This window comes from Corvus brachyrhynchos, unplaced genomic scaffold (genome assembly GCF_000691975.1).
Source record: "Corvus brachyrhynchos isolate BGI_N302 unplaced genomic scaffold, ASM69197v1 scaffold864, whole genome shotgun sequence".
In the NCBI taxonomy this organism is placed as follows: Eukaryota; Metazoa; Chordata; class Aves; order Passeriformes; family Corvidae; genus Corvus; species Corvus brachyrhynchos.
The window spans coordinates 717657-730201 of record NW_008237871.1 but is presented as its reverse complement, the minus strand read 5'-3'; the positions used below and the strand labels follow the sequence as shown (position 1 = coordinate 730201).

General features: G+C 45.7%; 1 protein-coding gene across 2 annotated transcripts in view; it reads right to left on the bottom strand.

Annotated features, from left to right (window-relative positions):
- BCR (BCR, RhoGEF and GTPase activating protein) overlaps positions 1 to 12545 on the bottom strand; it is a 95692-nt gene that overhangs the window by 3326 nt on the left and 79821 nt on the right. For both annotated transcript variants that reach the window (XM_008632086.2, XM_017732247.1), the window contains exons 14-21: positions 12326 to 12400; positions 11650 to 11747; positions 10850 to 10981; positions 3739 to 3798; positions 3496 to 3605; positions 2529 to 2668; positions 974 to 1108; positions 270 to 375 (exon numbers count right to left, since the gene is read on the bottom strand). In XM_008632086.2, coding sequence (XP_008630308.1) covers positions 270 to 375; positions 974 to 1108; positions 2529 to 2668; positions 3496 to 3605; positions 3739 to 3798; positions 10850 to 10981; positions 11650 to 11747; positions 12326 to 12400 — 856 coding nt within the window. The remainder of the gene's footprint in view (positions 1 to 269; positions 376 to 973; positions 1109 to 2528; positions 2669 to 3495; positions 3606 to 3738; positions 3799 to 10849; positions 10982 to 11649; positions 11748 to 12325; positions 12401 to 12545) is intronic.

Genomic DNA, 12545 nt, shown 5'->3' with positions numbered 1-12545 from the left:
AATCTGCATTTGCCATAGATAAGCCCTGACTCTTCTGTTACTCCTTTCCTCCAGTTCTAATCCTTTTTCAGTACGAGTGGGAATGGAATTCAGGATTTACTGCCTCACTAAGTGAGTATGAGACAATAATTATCTGATGAGCATTCACAGCAGATCAGCAAATACTTCTTCATTTATGTGATTCAGCAGGCATTTAAAGAAAAGGCTCCACTTTTCAAAATAGCGATGCTTTACACATTAAATGCATTTCCCAAGGAACCACATATTACCTTTTTAAATGGTCCAGAAGGAAAAGGAATGTCACAAGGTTGGGTTCTGGAAGTGACAGCAACAGATTCAACATACAGCTCTCCTTTGCAACAGGATCTGAAAGTGCTACAAGACAGAGAACGAAACATCACCACAGGCAGCAAGCGTGAATCTGACTGAGCCATGTCCCAGAACAGCCAATACAGATGGTCCCAAAAGGACTGTGATTACATCATCATAGGCTGGAAGGGCAGAGTTGCACATCAATACCCCACAGCATCTTGTTCCTTTATTTCACAAATGCATTAAGAATCCTTTTCTCTCAAGCAGTTCAAGCGCTTTGAGACTTTCAATCATTGATGTTTTTCTCTGCATCAAGATAAGATGAGGTCTATATCTGCCCTTCCCTCCAAAGGGGGCTTCCCTGAAGCCTGCCTGGGCAGTCAGTGTGCACAGCCCCAGCAGGTAGGCTGGCATTCTGTCCTGACCCTATCCTTCAGAAACCTGGGCTTTTGCAGCTTTCAGAGCAGCATGGCAAGTGCCCATATTCCACCACGTGGCAAGGTGATGTCATTCCAACGCTCCATTCTGAGCTCCATTCCACTCCCCTCACAACTTGTTCCAGGCTTCTGTCCAACACTATAAATATGGGGTTTATGTTGCTTTAAGAGCAGCTTCCTATGGAAGAGTTTCCATTATCAAGGGTTCCTTGTGTGGCACCTACCAATGCCTTCAGCAAAGTTGGGATACAGCTCGTCTGTGAAGAGGGGTTCCGGCAGCTCCCGGAAGTACAGTTTGAGGGTGCCTGCAATGGCATTAACGTCCATCTCACTCATCATCACTGACACATCCTTGTTATCTGAAAGAGGGGAGAGCAGAGGCAAGGTAAAGGAACTCCTGGCCTTGCATTCCTTCTTTTCCTTGCTTTGGGTCTGTTTATCTTTTATCTCTGTCCAAATAGCTGGGAGCTTTCCTGTTTACATTTCTCCAGATTAAATGAGCAACCTTCCAGCTGAGAAGTGCTGCACAAATGATTGCAAACACTTCATTGCTTTACATCAAGCCAGGGAACCTCACCCTCCCAGGGCTAGCTGTGCTGTGCCAGCGACCCTGGCCGGATCTGAACAAGCCCCACTTGACTGTATTTATACACATTTCAACTTTTATTACTGACAGCAGTTGTTATTCCAACTCCCTGCCTCTAACAGCTTAGAATAAGAGATTCTGAGATTCTCAACTCCCCATGGACTGCAGCTAAAGTACACAGGCAATTCAGGGCTTACACTTCAGTTTTTTACTATTAAGAACAACAAAACCACCCCCTCTCCCTAAACTAAGCATTGATCAGCACTGCTTTCATAAAACAGTGTAAGCCAGCATTTAACAGAAATGAAAAACCTTGTTTTTCAAACTGTGAAAGACCCTTACTTGCACTAGAGCACTATTTCATCAGTGGTTTTTGATAGCTTAGGGTGATTGAAAAGAAAGCACAAGAAGGAAATTTCACTAAAAAAGTGAAGGAAAAGTGCAGGAAGGGTGAATTTGGGTGTCTGGCACAGGCCCTATGTGGCTTGAACAGTTCTTGGACCATCATGTGGAAGCTGGAAGTAGGGTAGAAACTCACTTTTTGTACCTCAGCAATTTGGAGATGTTTCACCTGCCTGATCTCAGGTGTCTTTTGGGACATACAGGCCACACTTTTAAATGTAGCACCAGTAAGGAGCCTTTTTCTGCTCAAGATCAAAGAGAGCTTTGCAAGGGTTGCTCAAAGTGATCTAATTTTCTGAGGCTGTGCACATCAGTCCAGATGGAGTTAGGAAGAGAAGCCCTGACCACCCAACCCCAGCTTCATGAATACCCTTACTAATTCTAAGGAACATCGGTTTTCACAAAACGTTCTTTATTTTAAGGATTTCTATTAATTTGGACACCTCACAACAGAGAGAAAATTATGACTTCTGATTGGTGATGTTTCCCCCAAGAAAGGTGTCTGCCATTTACAGAGATTTGGCAAGGCGGGTAAACCCATGATGTCATGGGAAGAAAAAAAAAGCATGCTTTGGTGCAAGGATCCATCCTGTTGTGTGCCTTCTGTTATGTCAGCAGCTGAAGAATATTAATAAAATATGCAGCCAGGGATAAAATTATTTTCCTTGAGTGAGAATCTCTACTTCTTAACGCTTCTTGGGCAACATAAGATTAAAAATAGCACAGCCACCTGACAGGGCGCTCAGGCAGGTTCTCACAGAGCAAAGGAAACATCAGACACAAATACTTACTGACATCAAAGGCAGCTTTCAAAGCCTGGATGTCGGTTGCAACCCCAGAGACGCGGTAGATCCCCACCTCCTCCATCCCACGCCGCTCGATCTCCTCCACGCACTGCCGTACAATGTACGGCACCTTCGACCTCTCTCTCCTAAGAAAGCCAGACAGAAGAGTTCAGAGTTCAGCCCAGGCCCTCAGTGCCTGTTCCCCAGCCAGCCAGGACGGCTACAAGCACCCCAACATTTATTTCCCTGTGCAAACTTCTTCTGGAAAATGGAGTGGTAGGATGTCTGAGCAGGCAGTCAGGACTGAGCTGAAAAACTCCTTTTAAAACTGGAGAGGGTTTTCTGACTGTCTCAGCCTGGCTTTGGCTGTTCTGCAGCTTCCCCGAGCACTTGAGCTCCTGGCCAGGTCCCAGTGCTCCTAGAGCCTGCGGCTCTGCTCAGGTAATCAGAGGACTCCCAAACAGTCCTCAGATACTTAGTAACTCTGTTGCTTTCAAACTGATGCAATTCCATGGGGAGGAAATACCACACTTCCCAAACCATACAACAGAACAAACAGGTTTCTGCTGGCAAATGATTCATGACAAAGGATCAGGGGTTAAAATAATACAATGGGATCCAAAGACCTCAAACATTTTTGATTATGGAAAGGAAACATCACTGGTCAGTGGCTCTGGAAATTTGTGACCACATCAGCTAACTACAGAGAAGGCAAGGGCAAGGAGGATGTCTAGATTCAGAGGAGTGATAGGCTGTCAGTAAACAGCCTGTGTGCACATTTGTTTTTATCTCTGCAAAAAATGAAGCTCAGAGATTGTAAAGCATCTCTTGTCTGCAGCCACATCTACACTCCTAGACTAGTGGAGCAGACTGACTGAACTGCCTAATCCCTCAGGAGGACACCGGCAGGTGCACCCCACTGGCCAGCTGTCTTCTAAAACACAATGGGCAGAAATGTGACCCATCAGCTCACTTGGTGACAATAGCAATCTTGACCCCAAACACGCCCGTCTGCTTGCGGGACGGCATCCTTTTCAGGCTGAACTCCCGACTGGTGAACTTCACCGACAGCTTCACTTCCACCTGAACCAAAGAGAACAGATGTGACTTCTTAAACATTTCCTTTTTTTTTTTTTTTCATGCTGCAATGAAGAGCAAAGAAATGAAGCCCACAGGAGGTACAGAAGCAGAGCTAATTTCTGTTTGCCACACTTACCCCATTCATTGAGATGACTGTGCGCTGCCAATCTTTGTCCTGCAGCACCTGGGGGTCCAGCTGGAAAACAGAAGTTACCCATGAGCTAGGAACACACTTCAGAGAAAACAGCTAGCCTGGAAGACCTCTGCAAGTGAGCAGAGCACAATCACTTTTACCTTGTTATTTCTTTTCCATAGCAAAACCTACACTCCAAGGTTTCCCTGGTTTCAGGGAAACCAGGTTTTGGATATTGTGCAGTTCTCTAAACAGGGCTGATGAGGCTTCATACACATGAAAAATCCAGCAACATGTGAGCAGTGTCAGCTCAACAATAAAGGCAACCTCAGGGAGCACAATCAATGTTTGAATCGGCTGAGAAATCCTGGAAAGTTGTCCTCCTTCAACCAGCCTCTTCCTTTTAATTTCTATTTGAGCACAGAGGCGGGAAGACCACCAGGCCCTGCTATTGCAAGAACTCATTAAACAATAACAAGTTCCAATCTCTCATTTGCAGCTTTGCTTGATCTCTTGAGTGGACAGTTGTGAGCTGGGGAGCAGCTGACTCAAGTGCTAAAACATCACCCAGCAATTCCAGTACTGCCTGGGAGAGCCCAAACACATCCAAATGCCTGAGGAGTGGCACTCAGCTCCAGGTAGACTGGCAAGAGAGGAAGAGCTGTCTGCCTGGGGACTTGATCAGCCATTGGAACCAGCCAAAGCGAGAATTCAGTGCCTCCTGAGACAGCTTTGTAACACTTGGCTCTTCAACACAAAGGCACAGTAAGACCAGGAGGAGGCACCTGCAGCAAACCTGTTTTGAGTTTGCTGCTGTCAGCAAACAAACAGTCATAGCCAGAGCTGCTTTGCAGCACAGCTCCCCCCTCTCACAGAGCCCCGTGCAGGGCCAGAGAGCTCTGGCAGGGGAGGGAAATGCTGGAACAATGGCAGCTGCAGGAAATTCTGGGAAAGCTTAGACACGGTCACGGTCACAGTCAGATCATCAACAGAGCAATCCAATGCTGCTGACAGCTACAGAGACAAGCCCCCCCATACCCTTCCCCACTCCCCAAAGAAAGACAAGCAGCAGAGAGTGAAGTTCCTCCCACTGCAGAGACCCCAGGCAGCAACAGAACAAACGAGGCCAACCTTATCCCTGCGCGCTCTGTTACGGACATGAGCCCACAGCGGGATGCTGCTGGCACACACATGCTTCCCTGTCGAATTGGACCGGCTCCTATAGGTGCAACTCCGGCAGAAATTCCTGAAGAGCCCTTGTAAGGAATAGTCAGTAACCTGCAGCTCCCACATTTTGGGACTGTGCAAAGGTCCAGAAGGCCAATGGGCAGCAGTACTTGGCTTCAGTGCCTCAGTGACCCTGAACACAGGACTGCTCGCCAAGGGGGTTCGCTTTTAACTCCAGCAGAAAAGATCCGCCCCCGCCTGCAGGGCTGGCCGAGGGCCCTACGAGCTGGCCAGTTTCTAGGTTGTTCTACCCTGAACTTCCGTGCTGGAAGTTTGGTTTCTTTCAACAACTGCATTCTTTCCCAGAATCAAGAGGAAACCACTTCTGAAGTGTCTGGTTTCCTATGAGGAGCAACCATGAAATTGAGTATTCCTGAAAGCTTGATCTCCAGCTCTAAAGAGTCATCTGGTTAAGCTGCCAAAATGGCCCTGCTGATGGACACAGTAACAGACAATCCTCTTGCTGGGAACCAGTTTTTCATACACTTTTAGAATGGAGTCACTGAGTGTATTATTTATAGCAGGGAGAGACAGCTTAAGACTAAAGAGGAAAGAGGGTTTGAATATTTGCCAAAAACTTTAAAGGAGGAGTCCAGCAGAATCCAGTTACAGCTTATTTAAGCTAACAGGTATTGCTGAGTATGTCTCAGTAGCGACCAGGGAATTCCCACCACTGCACAAAACAAAAGAATGTCAATAGCTGTTAAAAAATTTGAGCCAAACACCACCCTGCTCTGTCTCAAGAGTGACTTTCACACTGCTGCAAAGGACAAGCAGAAGCAGAGTGCTGGAGCCGAGAACTTGCAAAGACTTCTCCTTCCTGGAGCTGAGAGCTCACTGAGACTTTTCCTTGCTGGGTACCTGCTGGGGCTGAGCCAGGACTGCGAGTAAACCTCCATGTACCTGCTGCTGCCTCTTGCTCCCTTGTTTCCAAACTCCGCTGCAGAGCTGGCAGGACCCTGCTGGAGAATGCCTTGTACTGAGTGGGGGCAGCCAGGGAGAACAGGCATCAGGGCTGGCTGACCCAGCCAACCCTGCATAAATCACTGGCAATAACAACAGCAATTAAGGAAAAAAAAAAAAACAAACCCCAACTCCTCCAAGGTGCTTTTTAAATAACAAAGCAAAATGATGGAAGCAATTAAAAGAGCAAAGCTTGAATAAACTCTCAGCAACACTGAGTGAGACAGGAAGATCAAGTCTAAGTCTGGTAAGTCACAATAGGACATAACAGAGTCAACAGGAAACCAAGAACTGTCATTGAGACTTCCATCAAGCTTCAGTCCTGATCCCAACTGATGACTGACCTTCTGAGGCCAGCAAGAGCAACAGAGGGAAAGGGCAGCTGGAGCAGGCAGGGAGAGAGCACACTGAGGACAATGAGTTAGCAAGAGTGATGCTCCAGCACAGAGGACAAATGGGGCCATGCTGTCTTCTGGCCTGATTTGGAGATCAGTGACCTGAAAGAAGGAACACCAAGTAGAAGAATGCAATCCACAGCCAGCATGCCAAAGGGAGGCAGCTCCGAGCAAGTTGTGCCAGCTCAAGCAGGGGAGGCAGTGTGCAATTGCTGCCTCTGCACTTGACAGTAGAATTTACTGCTCCTCTAGCAGTTCCTCCAAAGAGTTGCTTGGTTTTAGTGACCTGCCCCATCTCCATTGAAACAGAGCCACTGTGTTGTTTCCATGCCCGTACAAATAGGACAGACCTGCTAAAACCCTCACAGACTGTATCGCATGGGCTTGTTTGCACAGTCCCCACCAAAAGCTCATGCTGAACAGGAAAATACAAACCAACCACTCTGCCTGTTTGCTGCTTCCTCCAGTCCCCTTGTGGCCTTTGATATTTGCAGTGGCAAGCTACAGCCCCAAATTCACTAATGGATCAAGCCAATACCTCTCTGTATCCTGCCCAAAACACAACAGAACCAAGCAGCTCAGCACCACAGGGGTATCTGAGTGCAGGTCTCTGGCCCTTGCAGCAGCTCAGCACTCAATTCAGACAGGGCACAGCAGTTAGGAAAGTCTGAGAGCGCACAGCAGAGTGGTGAGAACCTTGAAAAAGGCAAACTGGGGATGCTGCTCTGGCAAATGCAAGCCAGGCACTAGGAAGGGTGTCTGTGCTCTGCCCTAGGAAACCACTACAGAGAGCTTGATCATGATTTCTTTTTCCCCAGAGAGAAAAGAAAACATGCAGAAGGAGGGAAAAACAAAGAAGCCACAGTGGAAATGAAAGAGGCAGGACCGAGGAACATTAAGGTTAGTGTGTTTTATACATTCATTCACATTACTTCTTCCCTTTATTAAGTTTCCCAGGCAACTTTACACTCCATCAGTTTTGAATTGTAACTGATGTGACATACATGTTGTCAAGAGTCTCACTGCTGCTGGAAACTCCCAGTCCTGCCATAACCCCATTCTTCTCACAGCTCCCCACTGACAGGTTAATCTTTCCCACCATCACCCTTCAGCCATGACCCATTGCCTTCTTCATTTCCCCCCTATTTTCATTGCTGGGACAATGTTCTGCTTCAGCAAACTGCTTAAACAAGCTTGAGTGAGTAGAAGGTTTCCAAGCTGACACTTGGGACGTACAGCATGGGACAATCTGGTTTACATGGAAAACAACTTAATGCCTGAAATAGCCATGGGCACTGCTATGAGACATCCCAGATAATTAAGATAAGAGTGATTGTTTTGCAAGGCAACAGAGGAATGGTGCTGCGCCACAGAATGAGTGATCTAAGGTCACATCCTCCCTGATTTTCCAGCACTGCTGTGAGGGAGAAGGAAATATTTAGCTTGAGCTGATCATGCAGAAAAAGAAAACAAAGGAAACGGCATTTCTAGGAGGCACCAGTGGGAGGAGCCGGATCACAGGGTGAACTATCACTTCACTCACGCAGTCTGTTCCCAAGGCAGAGAGGTTGGTCCTGCTGACAAATGTGCCCACTTAGGTACAGTCTCAACGCCAGACAAAAGGCTGCTACACTCCAAACATGGGGATGTGTCTGCCACGTGAAGTGCAAACTTCAAGGAGCCAAAGGGCCAGCCCAAGTACCAAAGATGGACTGCAAGGTAACAACAGAAAGAAAAGCCCGGGGTGCTCACAGAGGAGCTTATGCCCACGTCTGAACTAAGCCTCACATTTCCTCCTATCAGGTGATGTCCATTCCTTCCTCCTCCAACTCCCCCAATAATTTCAGTTTCACAGTGTACCCAGGAACAGTATTTCTCATGCCCGAGGTGCACCAGAAGCCCCCAGCCATGTGTGCCAGTCAGTTCAACACTGCACACCCAGCACTGCTGTGCCCAGGTCTGGTGAGGACTTCACTTCTACATTTACAGGAGGTTCTCCCACATTAAAACCTCATGGGTTTATGTTTCAGAGATAAAAAACTTGGAGACTGGCAGGAAAGAAGCAGCTCTTGCATCTGGCTATAAAGACAGGCAAACAAAATATTCCATAGGAAAAGAAAGTATGAGCAATGGGAGCTATTAAAATTGCTGCTCATTCCTGGAAACTTGTGACTACACGGACCAATTTCCAGCCTTCCTTCCTTCCTTCACTGCCATAATGTAACAGAGAGATTTAATAAACATTTTCACAGCCAAAACAGTCCTCGTCTCCTTGATTGTCTTCATCACTGAGGCTCAGAATTTGGTGAGTCATAATTCCCAGTAGTGGGAAGTTGCATATTTACAATAATACATGGCTTAACAATACACTGCAATTTAGCCAACAGAGAAATTTCTCTGCTTTTATCATCAGGAGGATGCAGGCACGACTCTTCACGTTCCCAGAGCTTTTAACTAAAGGGAATTTATGAAACAAAAATCCTCATCCAACTTCACAGACCTTGCCTTTAGACAGACAGACTTGGGCTGAATAATGACAGTACAACAACAACAAGAAATCAGAAAGCCCAGGATAAACTACAAACTCTAAGGTAAACAAAATTTGATACAAAAGCACCTGGGAGAAGACAGCCAACCTTCAGCCGCAGACTATAATCAGATTTTGTTGCTGCATTATTACTGTTTCTTAATAGAGAAATGGTGTTTACTTCAAAAATAGAACTAAACCAAAATCAAAACATTTAATAATCTTTATCAATCCAAAATCTTACCAGACTGTCATATGACTTCTCTTTGATTCAAAAGTGTTTAAAATTTGTGATGGGATAGAAATCACTGAGAACTAAGAGGTTTTTCTGGTAGTTCATCAAGTATCTTTATAAATTGCAAAGGGGATTTACAGAAAGCAACAGAACTTTTGCATGTGCCTTTTATGATACAACAGAATGCAACATTTGTACATTAATTAAAAACATTTTAATTGATTTTTTCTTTTTTAAACTTTCCTGCTGTTTAGGTTTCTCTAAAAGAATCAAGATGCAATTAATATTCAATTGCCACCAAAGAGTATTTTTACTTACTAAAGTACAAAATATATTTACAGAATATACAATTCCTGTGCATAAAAATGCCCAATCCTGAGAGAAGGAAACAAATTGCTAAAAATTTAATTCATTTTTTTTTTTTAATCATTCTATGTAAAATATTTGTAGAATTTAGCGGGTCAGTGATTTCAGGGTTCTCTGTTATGAGCACACAAATCTCCAGGGGATCTCAGGGCTGAAAACTTGCTCTTTTGTAGTTGCTCAGCTCCGTGGAAAACAGCCTTTGTTAGCAGAAGGGACATAGGGATTTCTGTCAGCCGAGACACACACACAGAGGAGACACCCTGTGCTGGCATTTATTGATCTGCACACGCATTCCCTTCCAAATTCCACCATGCATTTGAGACAAAAGCTCTCCCTGAAAACAGGAGGGAGGGAAGGAAGAGGCCTGATCAAAGTCATTTAGTCAATGAACCCTGCCATAGCAAAGGTGGGATGTGATCACACAGGCCACCCTCACCCCAAGCTGCTTCTGCAATCCCACAAATGGCCTTGGCCTGCGTGACCATCGCTCCAGTGCCAGGGGAAGCTGTCATCCATGGGGAGACGGACAGCCAGACGTAAATGGAGGGGAACCGGTGAGGTCTTTAAACATGCCAGAAAGGAAAAGGTATCTGGGCAAGGTCTCTGTTCTGTTCAACAGCCACTCCAACACAAAGGATGTGTTCTCAGAGCAGGCATTTAAACACCCTCCTAAAGTTGTGGACAGACAGCGCAACAAACTGGAACAAGATGGGGGACATATGTTCCCCATGTTTTCCTCCACAGATGGCCTGATTTCTCCTACATCCAGCTTTAGTGCTCTATCACACAGCAGCCCCCCATAAGCAGCAGCTCTTTGGAATCATCACCTCCCCTACTGTATTACAAATCTGCCACACAAAGTGTCCCAGGCCAATTCTCAGCAGTGGAAATGTTCCTCGGATGCTGCCTGCTGCCATGGACACCACACTCTGGACATGGCAGTCACGACAACAGTCAGGCTGTCCCAGGGCCTGGCCAACACATCCATCAACTTCCAGCATGCACAGATGGCAGCCCTTCTGCACATGACTTACAGAGCAGACACTATATTCTTGCGTCCTCCTGTCACAAGTGGAGCATCCTCAACAGTGCCCAGGGCCCAGGGGCAGTGCAGTTCCTACACACTGGTCTAGAAGTTTTGAAGTTAGTGGGCAAATGAGAGATCAAAACAAGCAGCTATTCCATAAGGGTGCTGAAGTAGGCACATGGCACAAAGCAAGAGGGACAAAGCTGCTGATTTCCTGCCTGTGAATCACCCTGTGTACCTCACAATCTGAGGGAAAAATCTTCAATGCTGAGACAATCAGAAGGCAGAAAAAAACCTCTGCAGTGAACTCCAAGATTCAAAAGTCCTGTGATGTTCTGCTGTAAGGGTATCAGGAATGAGCTGAGCAGTTTTACCTGGATCTGTCCTTTCCCCATTATGCGATCTGTGCTCTCTCCATCCTCTTTGGTGAGCTTGGTTTTGTTGTAGCACTTTTCATAGCACAGAATCCGCAGTGTCTGTGAGCCCTCCAGCTCAATTTCGAACTCCTGCAGGGCACCAGGAAAGGAAAGAGTAATGGCTGCATCACAGCAGGACACCAGTCTCAGAATAATCAATACAGTCTCCTTAATACTCATCAGAAGAGAACTTAAGGACTGGCCAAAACCTCCTCCATACTGGAATTGGTCTAGAAATAAGCGGTAGTTGTATTTGTATCTATAAGGTGGTCAAATCGGACACTAAGATGGTTCACTCGTTAGTCAGGTTTCAAAGGTCTCAGCAAAGCATTATTCAAAGACACAAATTTGCTCACCTTCCTTGTAAGAAATTTTGCTCAGCGGCAGGTCTGAGCTGGCTGTAAACAGGCAAAATGTCTATAGCTAATTCTTCCCCCTCTCAATAAACAAAACCATCTCCTTCAACACATTTTTTACTTGTGTTTCTAAAAAAATTATCAAGCATGCATCTGTTTGAAAGATTAAATACTGGACAAGACTCATTTGTATCAAATTGTTTGTTTAACTACCGCTAATCAAGAGAAAATATGCAAGCCCTGACAGCCAAATGAACCTGGCAGAAAAGTGTTTTTTGAAAAGCAGCATACACAGCACAAATGCTGAGCATGCAGCAAGCTCTTCCACTGGCAGGTCTTCTGCCCATCATGCATTGATGTTTGGCACATGGAACAAGTCATATCCAGAAAGATCAAACCTACCTCATTCCAGTTAGGCTCTGTGGTGTCTCTGTAAACTCTAGTTTTGGCCTTGTTCACAAAATACCCAAAAGAATCCACCTCTAACGTGCAGTACAAATCTGAGGAGGGGAGACAGGGACAAAAACTTTTAAGTAATAGCTAGAATCTCCTAACTTGCATTAATCACTTGGGCACAGGGTGTCTTCATTTCCATCATCTCTGTACTAGTACCAGTAACACCATCCCAATACAAATCTCATCACCTTGATCAGCCCAGCTGTCCTTAAGAAGCTCTGTCACCTTTTTTGATCCTTCTGTCAACTCATTCCCCTGAATTTTAACACCACTTTCTTCACAACAAAAAATCTGGATGTCAGAGAACACTCTCCATTCTTCCATTGCAAAACAAAATACAGCTGAAAGAATTCAGGGTAAGGCCTGAATTGTTTCTAGAACAGCTGGGTAATCAGAAAACACTGCTTAAAACTTCAAACAGACTAGGCCTAAAAATAAGTGCTGTGTGCTTGATCCTTTATGGTGATCTTTTTCGGAGTTAAGAGTGGGAACTTCCAGTTCCCCAAAACACCTTTCCTCTTCACCATCATCACAGATGCTGCAATCCACGCCCAGCTGTCCCAGCACGTGGCTTATCCAACCCCTATCAGTACCTTTTGTGTGTCACAGAACTATAACTCACTTGAGCTTTGCTTGAATCCCGTGGCAGAATGGACAATGACGTTCAGGAATCCATAGAGACCTGGGGACTCGTCATCTGTACAAAAGATCCAAGGAATTTTGTTACATTCAGAGTGGAGCCAAGAGTGAAAGAGTGATGAAACTGATATTACACAGGTTAATGAGCAGAGGGTGAACGGTCCCCAAGGATGGCAGGAGCACGTTAACAGCCGGGTGAGCCA